This window comes from Musca vetustissima, unplaced genomic scaffold, assembly GCF_032173495.1.
Source record: "Musca vetustissima isolate MV318-11 ecotype Yass unplaced genomic scaffold, APGP_CSIRO_Mvet_v1 utg3042, whole genome shotgun sequence".
Taxonomy (NCBI): Eukaryota; Metazoa; Arthropoda; class Insecta; order Diptera; family Muscidae; genus Musca; species Musca vetustissima.
This window is the reverse complement of record NW_026885372.1, coordinates 502,501-520,220: the sequence shown is the minus strand read 5'-3', so window position 1 is coordinate 520,220 and position 17,720 is coordinate 502,501. Positions and strand designations below refer to the sequence as shown.

The window sequence follows — 17,720 nt, the reverse complement described above, 5'->3', positions numbered from 1 at the left end:
TGTCTTGCCAATGGTAGTAAATGTTATTCGCATGATGTTTGCTGCACAAAACGTTGTCATTATTATGCCAAGAAATGTGTCACTTAATTAAAAAGGATATTGATGAAATAAAAAATAATATTGTTCATAATGTTTAAAATTACAAAATTAAATTTCAAGAACAATTTGTTTGATACCTACACCTGACCAAAAGCTGGGTCCAAGGCCTATACGTGGTCCTTAGCTGGGGCTATGTCTTCCAAGTTCTTTGTTATTTCAAAACAAAATGTAAATGTATTTTTCATTCACCAAACACTATCTGCTCCTGATCATTTGTCGACATTAGAATTACAATTATATTGGGTTCAACAATTGATTACATTTTCATTATAACACACATTTTTATAACAAAAACCACACGATTATTCTTTTTTTTTTCATATTGCTTATTTTTTTAATGTAACACATCAATAATTTATTAAAAATATTAGTTTCGTTTTGTTTTTATTTTCTTGAAGAAAGAGTTATGCTGGTTGCTTGTTTTTTTTTTCTTTTGTAACTTTTACAATCTACCAAAAGTGAATGGAGAAGGATATATGTTGTAGTTTTTTGTATAAAAAGATGAGCATGCTATCTTAGACGCCCACATGCTACCGTCTACGTTCACCCTTAACAGTTTTTCTCTTTTCCTTTTTCTCTTCACGTGTTTGTTTTTGTTTTTCTCGATCTTCTTTATCTTTTTGTTTTTTGGCCGCAGCTTCAAGACGGGCCTGTTCACGTTTCTCTTTAATAAGATTCTGAACATCCTGGGCATTTGTGTTACGTTCAATGCCGGTTAAACCACCACCACCTCCACCGCCATGTTTGTCACCCTCTTCGTCGGATTGAGCAGGTTCATAGTCATCATCGGAGACTTCAGTCTATAAACAGACGAAATAAAAATAATTAATTTTGGGTTCAATTATATTAACATCTTCAAACTAATCATCAGATGGTCAAAAATTTCAATATTTATAAATCCAATATCAGGCGAATGGAATGTTCGATTTGAACCAAACTTTGCACAACTTATTACCTTTACAAAACCTAAATCAACTTTAAAGATGGGAGCCATTGGTTCACTACGTCTGGTACCTTCCCCACAAAGGGTCACAATTTTCAATATTTATAATTTTAATATCCGCGAATAGAATGTCCGATTTGAACCAAACTTTGCACAACCTATTATCTTTACCAAGCCTAGATCAAGTCCGAATATGGGGCAAATTGGTCCACTCCTTCTGGTACCTTCCCCACAAAGGCTAAAAATGTACAATATTTATAAATCCAATATCAAGAGAAAGGAATGTTCGATTTAAACCAAACATTGCACAACCTATTATCAATCCCACGGCGGCGGGTTCTACGATACCGGATTGACCCGATTTATTTCGGCCAGCGGCTGCCAACCCAGTTATATATGTTTGTATTGTTTTTTTCTGTTTTGGGAGCAACATATCCCGGAATGCTTGCTCCGGATTCTTTTGGTCCGTGCCGGGATCGAACAAAACCCCGGACCGTGGTTCTGTTCGGTTTGCCAGAATATCATTAACCACAGGTCAGTGTCGGTGAGATGTAATGGGTGCAGGGAGTGGGTGCACTTCAGGAATTGTTCCGGGTTGGCCCGGTTGCGAGATTACAGCGATAGGAATTACGTTGCCTCGTGCTGCGACAGCGCAATCCCCAGTGAGTCTTCGTCTACGTCGTCGTCTTCTTCGTCGGAGTACGGAACTCCACCGCAGTCTCCTGAACAGCAACAAAGTATGCAGCACTTAACACCGCACGTTGCTGTTCCCACCCCTGATAGTGCATCGTTTCTGCAATTTAATTGCAACGGTCTCCGTGGAAAAATAGATGAGAAAGTGGATTTCATGAATCGGAAAAATATTTTGGTCGCGGCGGTGCAGGAAACCAAGCTCAATGAAAATTGTAGCCTACAGCGTTGTGATGGTTACAACGTTCTGAGGAAGGATCGCACCAGAAGTGGAGGTGGAGGCCTAGCATTCCTTATGCACCACTCTGTTCAATACAGGCCTATCTCGCTTGAGCTTGACTCTAGTGACCCATACATGGAATGTATGGGGGTAGCAGTTAAATGTGGTACTGCCGAGGTAGAGGTGCTTAACGTGTATATACCGCTGATTAATAGCTGTGAACCGCGTTATTTGCCCAACATTAGTTTTCTATTGGAGGGTAATAGGTAATAATCAGAGGGGAACAGTGCTGGCAGAGCAAATTGATAGCTCCACGTTCTGCACGGTAAATGAGGATGCTCCCACCAGAATAAGGGGAGAGTGTCACAGTTCGCCAGATATAACCATTGTTTCACCGGGTCTGATAAATGACGTCAGCTGGCAGCCCGTCATTTCTCTTGGATCAGACCATCTCCCCATTATCGTCTCCATCAGCAGACCGCCCGATTTCGTCATCTCTGAACGCCGCACTTTCCTTAACCATAGGAAAGCCAACTGGCAAGGATTCAGAGAGTTCACCAACCAGCGCTTCAGAGAACTTTCCATTCCTTCTGATGTACGGGTAGCAGAAAGGAAATTCCGAGGCATCATCACTGCTGCAGCTGCTAGATTTATACCTGCTGGTCGAATACCCGAGATGAGACCCAATTTCCCAGCAGAAGCAGTTGGTCTGGCAAACGAGCGTGATGAGCTCCGTCGATCTAACCCAGCAGATCCCAGGGTCAGGGAACTTACGTTGGAGGTCAGCAGATTAGTCGCGGAGCACAAGCGGAATAAATGGTTGGAGCACCTGAAGAGTTGCAACATTGGTGCCGGAGTAAGTAAACTGTGGGCAACGGTTAAGTCGCTCTCGAACCCTGGAAAGAAGGATGATAGGACCTCAGTCACATTTAACGAAACTGTGACTGATCCGAAGAGATGCGCATGTCATTTTAACCGACAGTTTGTCGAGCATCCCGAGACCGAAAGGGCGATGAGAAGAGTACTTCGTCGTATAAGATCTCTTCCAGCCGAGGAGGTACCACCACAGTTTACGATGGGTGATGTTACATGTGTCATCCGTAACGCGAAGTCATCTAAAGCGTTGGGCCCAGATGGAATATCTATGTGTATGCTGAAGCAGCTGGAGCACCTGCCCTCTCCTCTGGTACCACCTCCAAAAAGGGTCAATATTGTATTTGTATTTGTGTAACTCCGAAGACCTCAGAAAACCATAGCGTGAGGGAATACATCTGTTGGCAACACCGACTGACACTTTTACTTGTTTTGGACTACAAATTGTCGAGCACACCGAGAGTGGCAGGACGAAGAGTAGAGCACTGTTATATTACATCTCTTTCCGACATGCGGTACCTGTCAGTTCACGATGGGCGATATTGCAAGTGGCACTAAGTCATCCAAATCGTTGATACCTGACGGAATATCTATGTTAATACTGAAGCAACTGGATGAGTCGTGAATCAAGTACCTGAACAAAGATCTCAATATGTCGAATGAGACCCACACCATTCCCCAAGCCTGGACAATGGGCAAAGTAGTCCCGTTACTGAATCCACACAAGTATGCCAGATAAGGTTAATCGTACAGACCTATTTCACTTTTGTTGCCGGTAGCGAAGATTATTGATGAATTATTCTGTCACAGTATTAGGAAAATATATTAAGTAGCGGATTATCAACGTGAGTTCCATAACGAGTGTGAGAATGTCACTGAATGTGTAAATCGAGGGACATTCCGGGTTCAAACACAGAAAGCTTTGGTCAGCAATTTGGTGGCAGTGTAGCCCACGAGTACTAGAACTCCGTATATAGAGGTATACAGATTTGCCAAATTGCTATATTGAGAACTGCAGTACATCAATGAAACTTCCACATGTGTAGACCAATATTTTCCATTACATTACCAAAATAATACGCCTTCGTGAATATAGTCCTCAAAGACCTCTCCCACCCATGGGAGTTCAGAAAAAAACGTTCTTTCTTTACCTCGTTAGGTGTGACAAGAACTGTGTAGTGATTTCTCTCCATGTCCTAATATAGGTATGGTTTCTGAACTAGAGCGATATCTGCTTTACTGCAGGATAGAGTGAGGGAGGAGTAGCTCTGCAACCTTTGTCTTACAATAGTGTAGATTTATCTACACTATTTTCAGACCTCGCTGCATTCAGTTGCTTTTGCGACGGAGGCAGGCCCGAAAAAATCTGTCCCATTCCATACTAAAAACCGCCTCGGTTCCTCCTCAAATATTCCTCCCCTGCTCTATTTGTGCCATATTTAACGAACAGATCCCTGTTTTTCCCAATGTTATTAAGCTTGCGCCAGATTCCCAATTGAAGACCGAGGTTCTGCTTCTCGACCAACCTCTGCATTCTGCTGATCCAGGTCCAAAAGAGGAGGGGAACCACACAGAGGTCACCATTCCTCACGGGATGTCATCAATCGTAACGGCCGCAAGAAAACTACCCTCCCAAAGGGGTTCAAGGCCATAACCTGCCTTAATAAGGAATTCAGCGGTCTCCTTATTACCGCAGTTAATGACCTTGGCACCCTTGTAGAATGCAATCTTACTAAACAATAGGGGCTAATGTATGGTCCACTAAAATTACGGCTACTATAAGTTTATGTTTTGTTTATGATTTTATCGGAGTTGCCCATTTGCGGGATTGTTCCAAAAGAAGTGGGAAGTTAAGTTTGGTAAAAGTATTACGAAGTGCAATCAATTCGCTTCATATGCAATTCATAAGTTTTTAATGTTTACGGAAGTTGCCCATCTTTGGATGTGATCTATGTTAAAATACTATGATGTGACATTTTTGGATAAAATCGATTTTGTAAAATTAGATTTTTAAAATTTGAACACTTTGTATGGGAGAAACTAGAAGGAGTAAACCCATAGGTTAAGTAAACATATGAGGTTGTGCAAAGTTTGGGCAAATCGGATACTTCGTTCGCATGATATTTAAAATATATATTAGGGTCACCGACACATGGAATCTAAAACAAATATGTGGATAAGGCACATTACAACTGTTTTACATCCTTCAATCATAAAGTAAAGTTACAGATATGACGATTTTATCCGAACATAATTACAATTTTAGAAACAGGCTTAGTTTAAGACTCAATACAAGGCCTTGATTCAGAGAAAATTAAACTTCGAGAAAATCAAGCATTGTCTCTAACTTCGAAAATAGGTCACTCCTCCCCAAAGACGTCCTGTTAATTCATCAGATTTCCAACTCGTTACTTTTTACTTAAAATATAGAGTGATCATTAAATTCTAATTAATATTACCTGTGAATATTGTGCCAAAATTTGTTCACGTATTCTTTTCTCCTCCTCAGTATATTGTCTCTCCTTTACCACAGCTTGAACTTTGGTTGATTCCAACAATTTTACCAACTGCTCATCAACATCAATTTTAGGTGCCTTATTTTTCTCGTCATCTTTGCTATTGGAGCAGGCTTTCCATTTATCCAGAATTGTTTCGATCAGTTCTGAAATGTTATCAGTCTGTAAGGAAAAGTAAATGAACAAACATTACTACCAGTTTCCACTCAACTCCCATGGATCTTCAACACCCTTACCAATATTTCACCTAAAATACCCTCCAAGGCTTCCTTCTTTTCATCCAGACTATCTTCGTCTTCCAGTATGCCCGTAATATAGCTACCAAATACAGATTCATCTGTATTCAGTTCCTTTAGTTTTTGATTTAGCCATGTGGCGAATTCGGTGGTAGCGGCCATTGGTTTGGATTCCTTTGGAGGATGATAATTAATACTATTTGGAATACAACAAGTGGTGTGTAGTTGTATATAATTTCAAAATAGATAAATAATTTAATTGATATCTTCTTTGTTTGTGTGCGTTTTTTCTCTTTCTTTCAGAATGTTGCAATTCCTTAAGAAATGTTTCTATTTTTGGGTATTTTCGGTCTTTTTTGTGACACTTCACTGAAAATTGTTTTGACATTTCACAAATGTCAAAGTGCTGACGAGAACAGCTGATTTGATAAATTCTATTGAGAGTGAGGGTTCTGGTAAAATGTAGTGTATGAAAAATTTTGTAGGTAGCGCTAAGTTATAATTTTTTTAAATAAATAGTGTTGGTAAGCGTTAAAATTAAAGACATTTTAACCCATAAATGAGCAACCTAATATACCGAACTGTAATTCAAAAATATGTAATAAAATCTTAAAAAAGGTTTCGACAGTACGGCAGTATAGTGAGTGCGGGCCATTACAACATTTTCTAATTCGATTTTACTGGTATCAAACTATCTCTTCAAATATAATAGGGTCGGGTAAGAAAATGGTGTGGTATTGAAAAGATTGTGGACTCACACCATCGTAAATATTGAATTCTGAATCTAAATCTTAAAAATACGATTTTCCCACGGGTATGAAATTTTGCTCAGACATTGCTATTACAAATGGGATATATCACGTTTTGGTACAATTTCAATTAATATTTTCTGTATTTTTAGGATTTCAGACGAATTTTTCAACTGTAGTTTGATATTCTCGGCATTGGAGGCTGATATACACATATGAAGCATAGCCCTCATATAAAGGCCCAGATATCTTGAATATAGGTTTTTAAATTCATATACACATTGAAAAGAAATGACTGTAATATGTTACTCCGGGAACTTGGTGTATATTTATATTTTGAAATAGCCCTCACATAAAGTTCTCACATATTTTTAGAATTTTGAAGATTATAGCCGTCTTTTCCACATGAAAAAAAACTGCAATTTATCATTACGAGTCCTTGGAGGTTAAAAGCCATATTCGAAGAACATTTGGGTCGTACCTATATGCATGCGTACGAATTTATTCACCTCAAAAGTTAAATATAAGTATTTTCTATGAATGTTATCAAATACGCTTTGCCTATCAAAATATAAAGTTAAAAAATTTCAACATTGACAATGCAGATTTTGAATTTTTTGTTTTTTTGAAATTTGAATTTCAGCCATTAAAAATTTGTGTTTCTATAAGAGTAAACATTTTTCGATCAATTAAATAAATGTTTTCACAGATGCACTTGAATAATACGGACGTCTAACAAACCCTATAAAGGTGAGAAGGGGAGTATTTTTGTACGGAGCGCAATAAATTAGGTACGACCCTTTAAGATATAAGTACAAGCATGGTATAATTATTACTAGGTAGGGCACAATTACAATATTTTCTAAATGTTTTCTAAAGGTGGCTTGTTCCATCAAATCAAAATACATATTTTGTGTATGTGTGTGTATTGTTTTGAATACTATGTCAAATAAATTAAATAAAATTCAAAATAAATTGAAATATATTCAAATTCAATTGAAATGAAAAATACTTTTTTAACACGTTCGTCTGGAAGAAATTACTTTGTTAGGGATGAAACAAACACTTGATGGTATTCCCTACTGGATATTGGAAAGAAATCATAACCTTTCATTAATTTTTCGCGTTTTTAGTTTTGTGTTGAAAATGTCAAATAAACACAAACACTTGTTGAGTATATTTATTTTATTTTTGACAGATGAAGCTACACGTGCATAGTTGCTTTTTTGTTATTCACTTCAAGCTGCCCTACCTTGTATTATTGTACCATGAGTACAAGCATTGACATAGTCCCCATTTAACAGTACCTTCCTATTTTCTGTATTTGGTATATTTAAGGGAACCCCCCCCCCCATTCTCGATTTTTTATTTTTAAGATTTTAAATGGGCTGGTAAATGAATACCAATGCTTGCTAAGGTTTGTAACTTGGCACATATGTATTTGAAGATTTAAAAAGGAAGAAAAATAATTTACCAAAATTTGTTGTTGTTTTTTGGGTTCAAAGAAAAGTCCATATTTTCGATGGCGGGCATGATAACTCCTCACTGGAACATCGGAATCCGAAAATTCCAACTGTTTTAGAAAGATGACATGTCTGGCTCTCGTATGAACTAGGATTATTGACTTCGCACAACAATTAACAAAATGGCGGAACTTTGAAAAAAATTTTATGGGAAATCGCCTCTTTTTTACCACAAACTAAGTTAAAAAATAAGGAAGATCTTCACCGATTAGCTTTATCCTAGTTCATACGAGAGCTACACACTCCCAGAGAAACGTGTCAAAATTTGAAACCGATTGGATTATTAGTTTTTGAGTTATCGTGCCCGCCATTCGTTTTGAGAAAAACGCGTTTAAAGTTTGAGAAGCCCTTTAGCCGTCACTTGATGCTAACACAATAAATCGGCTATATCTTTAAGAGTTCTTGAGATTTTCACTTGAAATTTTGTAGAGACATTCTAGAATTAGAGTAGATTCGAATTAAATCAAAAAAAATTTTGACACCGAGAATGGGGGGGTCCCCTTAAGTCGAATTTTAAAATTGAAGTGAATGAAGGTTTAAGAACATATTTACTGAGGAGAGTTCCATGCATTGACATAATTCCCATATTTATTATTTTGGTGATTTTAGGTGCATTTTCAGGTCGAAAGAATTTTTGATTCTGTGTAAATGTTCAGTGTTCTCAGTGTAAAATATATACAAATCCTCCCAAGGGTCCCAAGACATTATTGGTATTCTGAGTGTGCACTTCATGGTCGTTGGTATAAAATTTCGATCAGTATGAACATAACGTTTTTACTTGTTTCTAGTTCCATTTACAAAACATTTAACTTTTTCGTTACATCATTGATTTTTATACCCTTCATCACATTGTGCATATATTTGAAACAGGCAAAAGGAAATGAGGTAGACCCATGATTTCTTTTAAGAATATGCATAGCAATTATGATCTGATTTGGATGAAATCACTTGTTTGGCCCAAGGACGATCTCTATTGCAATAGGAGAAAATCGGTTCAGATTTAGATATAGCTCCCATATATATTTTCCATATAGTAGTGTTGGCTGTTTATTTGGGATACCATTTTATTTTGTTTTTGCAAAATAGTCAGGCTGAATCCCAGTTTGTTGTTTTTATAAAAAACAACTATTTATTAGTGGGGAATGTATGGCATTGTTTGCCGACGGGTAAGGCAGGGAAGACTATAGTTTCGGATCACGCCACTGATCCTCATCAGTTCCCTTAGTTTTTTGTTGGGATATTCTCCCCAGAAGCTATTGCTTCTATACAAAAAACCTTTCATACCCAAATGTCTCTTGTAACAAAGCGAAGTACTTAGCTGAACAACGACATAAACTGCATGAGAATTTCGCTGGAGCCTCACTTCGAGGTTAATAAATAGTTTTTTTTTTATAAAAACAACAAACTGGGATTCAGCCTGACTATTTTGCAAAAATATTTTCCATATATATGGGAGCTATATATAACGGTACCCCAATTTTCGGTATTTTTATATAAATATACTATATATTTTCGTATATATTATATATTTTCGTCCGATTTTATGTAAATTTTGCATCAAGGTCCCTATATATCTTTCGATTTGCACGAATTTTGGCACAGCGTACTGAAATAAGTCTAGAATGATGTGTGCTAAGTTTCGTGTGTGCTAAGTTTCGTTCAGATTTAGATATAGCTCCCATATATATTTTTGTCCGATTTTATGTAAATGCTGCATTAAAGTCCATGCCAAAACTTTGTTGAGGAAAAATTCTAGATTTTGTTGAAAAAAAAAAATGCTAGAAAATGCTAAATAATTTAAAAAAGTGTTAAAATTTTCTAGAAAAAAATTGTTAATATTTAATAATGAAATATTAATCAGAAACCCCATTTATTCTTAACGGCTATTCGTTGTCGATTTAGGCATGTCCGCCGCATTGAGGTCGCAATATTGAAGACAGAGCTTTGAATTTTGCACATACGTTGGTACTACTTCTATGAGATTTGATATTGGAAATGGAATATATCGGTCCTTTTTGGGTACACCATACCCCAATATTTTTTTAAGCTTTTAGGCACATTTTTATATTCTCCACCATAGTATGGAGGGTATATTAAATTTGTTTTTCCGTTTGTAACTCATCGGAATAATCATTTCCCACCCTATAAAGTATATATATATTCTTGATCACCGTAAAATTCTATGACGATATAGCCATGTCCGTCTGAGGACAATTTGGTACATTGAGTTATTATTGGGTAGCAAATATCTCCACTAAAAATTGTAAATAGGAGTTCATATTTTCGGATAGCCCCCATATAAGGGTACCCCCAATTTTGCGGCATTTTAGGGGGTTTGATCGCATTTTCCGACCGAATTCGCTGGAATTCGGTACTTTGAGTTCTTATTTGGTAGAAAATTTTTATATTAAAAATTATAAATATAGGTCATTTTTTTCGGGTAGCCCCCGTGTAAGGGTACCCCCCAATTTTCGGTATTTTAAGGTTCATGAGCGCGGTTTTCAACCGAATTCGCTGAAATTTGGTACATTGAGTTCTTATTGGGTACCAAATTTCCTCACTTAAAATTATAAATATAGGTCCACTTTTTCTGGTTGCCCCCATATAAGGGTACCTCCCAATGTCCAGTATTTTGGTGGTTTTGACCGAATTGGCTGTAATGTAGTAATTTGAGTTCTTATTTGGTAGCAAATCTCTCCACAAAAAAATTATAAATATGAGTCAATTTTTTCGGGTAACCCCCATATAAGTATACTCCCAATTTTCGATATTTTGAGGTTCTTGAGTGCGTTTTCAACCAAATTCGCTGAAATTTGGTATTTTGTAGTCGTATATAATATTCACCCTTTTTTAGGGGTAGTCCCCATATAACCGTCCCGGCCGAACTTAACGCTTTTTCACTTGTTTATATTAAAATAGTTATCAAATGTCGGTATAGGTACACTTTTTGGTATGTTCCCTATAATTTTATATATAGTACCTGTCAGTATATCTATGGTAGAGGGTATCCAAAGTTCGGCTTTTTCACTTGTTCAACCTAAATTCCTGTATATTTGTATATTGTGTTCTTATAGTCTTCTTACTAGAACTTATCAATGTTTAATATGCTAGGGGTAGCCCCCATAGATCAATTTTTTTTGAGGACGTCGGACACGCAACCGAATTGACTAATTTTTTTCTATTTTTGTTTTCGTCCCATTTGTGTACTTTTAATGTCATAGTCACCACATGAAGTACCCGACCATTTTTTAAGAAATTTGGAATGCACGGCACACGGTACAGCATTGGAAAATCAAATTCATCGCGTGAAACATAGCGAAAATTTAATATGAAATCGAGAAACCGGATTTTTTGCATTCAAACCAATATTTTGTAAAAAAATTCCTAAGAAATTAAAAAATGCTAAAAAAGTGCTAGGTGCTAGATCAATTTTTTTGGTGATAAACTACCTAAAATTCTGATCGTTTGTACTAAATTAGGGTAGTTCCTCAATTTATTATTGTATAAATAATAAAAATATTTATGAAAATACAGTGGATAAATAATTTAAAAAATATTTTGTGCTTATCGCCATGCCTTTGAATTCTATAGCTTCTGAATATTGTACTAAATATAAATTAATTAAAATCAACGAATCAACACGGAACTAGGTTGGGCAAATGAACTAGTTCCTTTCTAAAAAAGGAACTAGAATGATTGATCCACATCTACAGATTGTCCAACTCTACCTTTTCTATATCGAATCATTGTGTATGTTTTTGTCCTTAATTTTTAATGTCAATGCGAGATAGTTTGGCCTTAAAATATTCTACAAATATGTCGATGGAGAAATTGTTCGCTGGAAACAGATTCGGATCGTTATATTTTTTTAGACTCATTTTCAGATAATAAATCCGAATTGTTATACTGGTTTTAAATCAACCCCATTGAATGCTAAAAGTATTGTCAATCGCATGGAATAAAGCTCAAAAAACAACTGGACAAGGAGTTAAGGATCGGTTAAAGTGAAAAAGGACGATGGAAACATAAAAACGACTACATGTTGTCTTTAAGGAGACGATCTAAAGTCCTATGAGCTACAGTTTTGTAGAATATTAATTTCAAAATATCTCTTCTTGTTTACGTTTAAAGAAAATAGAATTGAATAATAGGGTTACTAGCAAAAAATTATCTTTTTACTAGGCAAGTGCCAAAAGGGATTTTCAACCTCCAAAATCTTGTTGCATATTCAATTGAAAGTTATTAAAATGTTAAAAAGGTCCTCAGAAAAATAACAGAAATAGCCTTAAGTTGTTATCAGAATTTAGAACATAAATAATTTACTCTCTCCTAATTTGTAGTTTTTTTACATTTCAGTCAGAACTCTGATTTCAATAAAATTGTTATTTTTTTCATAGCTTTGTTGCTGCAAAATATTTTCTGTTTTATGGTTAAAAATACAAAAATTACACGAGGGGGAAACGAGTCGACAAATAGTGATTATTTTCGTATAGAACAATGAACTCTTTGCGGAATTGGATATGTCCAATGCTGAAAGATTTATCACATTGTTGAAACACGTTTATGTTATGTGAATGTTGTTGGACATTTGTCCACTAGTCAGTTACAATTTTTATAATTGATATATAATTAATTGAAGAGAAATTCAATTTATTGAATTCAAGATATATGAGTTCAAAAAATTGGATTTCCAATTGGGAGAAGTGAAATTGGACAAGAAAAATACATCATTTTTCAACACAAAAAAGGCTCAAATTTTAGAGTCGATGAGAGGATAATCAGGGTAAATAACAGTGGTATTTGAAGTATGCGATTTTATGGATACAGAATAAGCGCCAGTTATGTTAAATATTCCCTAAAATATTCCATGATATGCCATGGGGAAATTTCTTCATATTAAAACTTTATAATGGATAACTCCAACTTTTCACTAAGTCCCAAAAATCGACTTAAACAGAATTTGATAAATCTATAAAGTTGCGAATAGATGAACTAAAATTATAAACACGCCATTCTCCCATTTTATAAATAAGAAAAAATAAATATTGTTTTGTATTATAACCCACTCCTCCCTCAGAAACTTGAATACTTCTATCCAAGGACTCTGTTTAAGTGGATTTTCCTTCCATGTCGACAAAAATTATATAATTCCCTTTTGTCTTAATCCAAATCCTCGTGGAACTATCAGAATTCACAATTGTCCTTGGGACACCTAATATCCCCCATCAAGGCTATACGGTAATATGACAATTTCAAAACATAATCTAATTGATTTTTATTATAATAAAACTAAGGTCATAATTCCCAAATGTCTTTGTTACTACTACCTAGATCATGCTAAATATCCTTACCACCTTCTGTGAATGTCCTTCTCCATTTGTTTCTGTTGCTATCTCTCTAATAAACGACATAAATTATGTTTATGATATCCTTTATTCGTTTGTGTGTTGTAAATATTTTCATAATTTAATATTACCACGAAAGGACACTTCACAACATAAAAGGATAACAAATGGCTTTTGTTTTATGAAGGAATGCTGTTGTTTTTATTTTTTCATTTGGTGCCCCTGACAATTGTTGGGCAATGGATTCTTTTAATTTAATGCTGTTGTCAAGGATAAAAACAATATCGGAATAGGGTATGTGATATTAGAAAAACCCACGCCATAAAATATGCTCGAAAAAATATTTTTAAAAAATTCACGCCCTAAAATATGAATGAAAAAATATTTTTAAAAAATTCACGCCCTAAAATATGAATGAAAAAATATTATTAAAAAATTCACGCCTTAAAAAATGCTTGAAAATAAATGTTTAAAAAATTATTTAAAAAATCCACGCCTTGATAATATGCTTGAAAAAAAATCTTTTCTTATCCACGCTTTGATAATTTACTTGAAAAAAATATTTTTTAAAAATCCACGCCTTCATAATATGAATGAAAAAAATATTTTTTAAAAAACCCACGCTGCTTGAAACAAATATTTTTTACAATATAATAATATTATATAATATTTTTTAATAACACCTTCGTTAAATCCAATGCATACTTTTAGGCGCTGCACCTTTGTTATCCATAAATTCATTAGCTTGGTTGTGTAGTCTAACATTTAATACCTAATTTGCCACTAGCAACAGATGGAAGTCAACAAACTGACGACCGTCAGTGTCTAATGTGCGAGGCCAATAAAATCTACTCTATAACATCTGATATTAGGCAAATAACATTACTTAATTCTTGGTATTAAGGATAACATGCATACACACACACCCTCACACAGAGGTGAGGGTAATTATACTCTCCGTTTTTCGTTGAAGGCTTTTAAATTTGAAATATATTTCAAAAACTCCCGTCGCCAATTTAAAGTGCTGCCCACACAAATGTTTGGAGATAGAAAACATGGCACATCTAAATACTTTCTCACATACAATTTATGACAACCAATGTGACGCAGTAGCTTCTGCAAGAAAAAAAAACAACAACAATAGACCTCCAAAGAATAAAATCGATGAACCTTGACCTTGGCATAGGTCCTTAACACCGAAAAAAATGTATAAAAAAAAAACAAAATAATGCCGCAAAGTAAACGCACACACATCCACATTTAAACGTTGACGCTCTCCCGTTTTGTGTGTGTGGTTGACAAAATTTCAAGTTTATGCCGACAAAAAACTGAAAGAAAATTCGAGGATTTAGGCTTATTGTTGCCAAACATTTTCGTAGTATCATCGACGGCAAGTGAAAGAGAACAGTTACCAGTTGTTGAGATTGTATGAGTGTTTTTAAAGAGAAAAGGCGAAAAAAGGACTTCACATTATTTACTGTAAACAAAAATTACAACAGCAGGGTCCCAACACCCTACCCCATCACCTCATTTGACATATGTGTTTCGATAAAAGGAAATGTATATGATTTGTTGTTATTGTAATATTTCTAATAATATTAAATGGGGAAAGGCATGCAAAATTATAACTAAAACTATTTTTGTCAATGACTATCAAGCAGATGGATTTTTTAAAAATATTTTTTTTCATAGATTATTAAGACGTGGATTTATTAAAAATATTTTTTTTAAATAGATTATCAAGACGTGGATTTTTTAAAAATATTTATACCCTACACAACTATGTTGTCAGGGTATTATAGCTTTGTGCAGCCCCAAAAGTTTGTAACGCCGCGAAATATTGGTCCTAGACCCACCTTTAAGTATACCGATCGTCGCATCTCGACTAGCTGAGTCGATCTAGACATGTGTGTCCGTCCGTCCGTCTGTCCATTATAATTTGTAAACACGATACAGGCCACAGTTATGGACCAATCTTCACGAAATTTTGCATGTAGGATGGGTTCTGGCCAATGAATACCCCTATTATTTTTGGGAAAGATCGGTTAATATTTAGGGGATGAAATGGACCAAATACTAAATTTTTGTCGGTTTTTCTGATCGCTCCAGAGGCCGCAATAATGGCCCGAACATCGTGAAATTTTGCATGGAGAAGGGGATCGGGCCAAAGAATAAGCATGCCTGTTTTGATAAAGATCGGTAAATATTTAGCGGGTCAAATGGACCCTGACTTTTGTGTGAAAAATGACAAAATTTGTATTCTGTAGCGTAAATATTTACCCCTGAAGGACATAGACCCGAGAAGTTGATATTATGTCCAAGAAGAGTGGTTGACCTTTACATTAATACTAATTATATTGTTGTATGTTCTCGGATGTGGGAGTTACACCTAAATATTTACAGGTATCTCCATATTTGTATATTATTTAATAACCCATTATCACTCTAGAGAGCGGAACTATAGCGCTGATCGCTTTGAAATGTTCCATGAGGTTCCAGTTATGGTCAAGGACAACGCCTATAATTTTCGGTGATGATCAGATAATAATTTTGGAATGACGTGGACCGGAAACTTAATTTTTTGTGTTATATTCGAGTCGATCTATAGACCACAAATGAAAGCCGAATATCACAATACAACCCACGGTGAAAGAAAATCTGGACAATAGCTGTACTGAATTCGGAAAATATGTCAGTGTGAGGAAGAGGTGCTGTTTATCTCTAATCGGGCAAGAGGATGAAAATATGGCTAAATATTGCCCATGCTCGGAATAAACATCCGCAAAAAATTTGTGTTCCGTGGTAGTTGTTTAGGGTATCGTATGGTCGGCCCCGTCCGACTATACTGCTCCGCTCACTGGTTTTCCATACATTAGCTAGGCGTGGATTTTTTAAAAATATTTTTTCATACATTAGCAAGGCGTGGATTTTTTACAAATATTTTTTCATACATTAGCAAGGCGTGGATTTTTTACAAATATTTTTTCCAAAACTATTTTGGCGCGGATTTTTTAAAAATATTTTTTCATACATTAGCAAGGCGTGGATTTTTTAAAAATATTTTTTAATACATTAGCAATTTTTTTCCAAGACTATTAACATGGGGATTTTTTAAAAATCAAAATTATTTTATCCAAGGATTTTTTAAAAATATTTTTTGAAAAACGTTTGTTCCTTGCCTTCTTTGTATTCATTTGATTTTTTTTCACATAAAATTGTTATTTTGTACAAAATGACTGTCGTCGTGGCAAAACAATAAAATAGTTTAGTCTATTTTTATTAGCCCCCACCGTCCTACACGTGTTGCGACAAAATTTCATCTAACCAACATAAATCCTGCAATTAATTTGAACACAGAAAATTTGTTTTTGTTGCTGGTCATTGTGAAACCTTATGACGGGTGTCAAAATGCATTTAATTAAGAATACACGTGCGAACCGGGGTGTTTATGGTACTGCAGATTCGAAAAAATAAAATGGCCAAAGATTGTTGTGGTTGTAACGGAAAACTGATTATGTCCCAAAATGACAATTTTTTGGATCTAGGGCAGTAATTATATGAGGTCGTACCTAAATTCATGCGTATGAGTACGAATTTATTCACCTCAAAAGATAAATAAATGTATTTCAGTGAATGTTACCCAAATACGCATTGCGTATCAAAATATAAAGTTGAAAATTTTAAACATTGACAATGCGTATTTTGAATTTTTTGTTTTTTGAAAATAGAATTGAAAAATTTGTTTTTTATGTATGTTAACATTTTTCGATGAATTAAAAACCTATTTTCATCCATTTTCGACGTTTTCCATTGGCACAGATGCAAATAAAGTCCTTGCGTATTGGGGTAATACGGTCGTCTAACAGCCCTATAAAGGTGAGAAGATGAGTATTTTTGTACGGAGCTCAACAAATTAGGTACGACCCTGAAATAAAAATATTTCATTTTAAGCACAATGAAATTGTTAGTTAGGGTTTTTTGAGACTTCGATTTCATTGGTTGGAATGTAAAAACTTACCCTCACCTATATCTGCTGCTTCCGAATGCACAACTTGTATTCAAGACGCATTTCTATCTAATCCACTTTGAATTGTCATCTATATTTGAAATACGCCTCTAAACATTATCATCACCTTTGCCAATCCCTCAAAATATAATCTGTTTTTAATATTTTATTATAAATATACAATTATTCGATTATAAGTTAAAGACTATTTTGATGATTACTGTACCTGTTTTCGTCGACGTTATTTCTCAAATAGTGTCTGTGTGTTTGTATTTGTGTGTGATTATCGTACGAGATATCCTATTACCGAAAACAGTAACCAAGACCACCGATACCAACACCACCACCACCGCCGCCATGGCAAGAAACCCGTGCGGCCCGTGTGCTCAGTACTTTGAAGCAAACGACAAAAGACCCACCAACCGTCCGACCAAAACGACTAACTGACTGACAACTGAAGACTTTGACTGTGATTTTGGCCGGCACCGACGCCGTTTGGGGAGTTTCATTTTTAGCCAAT

The 17,720-nt window shown here is 35.3% G+C and overlaps 1 protein-coding gene across 1 annotated transcript; it reads right to left on the bottom strand.

Moving 5' to 3' along the window:
• Positions 1 to 615: 615 nt before the first annotated feature.
• LOC133332646 (coiled-coil domain-containing protein 43) lies at positions 616 to 5,750 on the bottom strand. The gene is made up of 3 exons (XM_061541034.1): positions 5,578 to 5,750; positions 5,285 to 5,503; positions 616 to 899 (listed from the first exon to the last, which is right to left on the bottom strand). Exons 1-3 carry the CDS (start codon positions 5,737 to 5,739, stop codon positions 630 to 632), a joined length of 651 nt encoding a protein of 216 aa, XP_061397018.1. The 5' UTR covers positions 5,740 to 5,750; the 3' UTR covers positions 616 to 629.
• Positions 5,751 to 17,720: the final 11,970 nt, after the last annotated feature.

Bases quoted from the DNA above. Each gene is read 5' to 3' on its own strand.
- LOC133332646 (XM_061541034.1), bottom strand. From the start codon at position 5,739: ATGGCCGCTACCACCGAATTCGCCACATGGCTAAATCAAAAACTAAAG. The intron at 5,504-5,577 runs GTAAGGGTGTTG...TTTTCCTTACAG, and splicing joins GTATTTTAGGTGAAATATTG to ACTGATAACATTTCAGAACT. The intron at 900-5,284 runs GTAATATTAATT...GTCTGTTTATAG, and splicing joins TTTTGGCACAATATTCACAG to ACTGAAGTCTCCGATGATGA.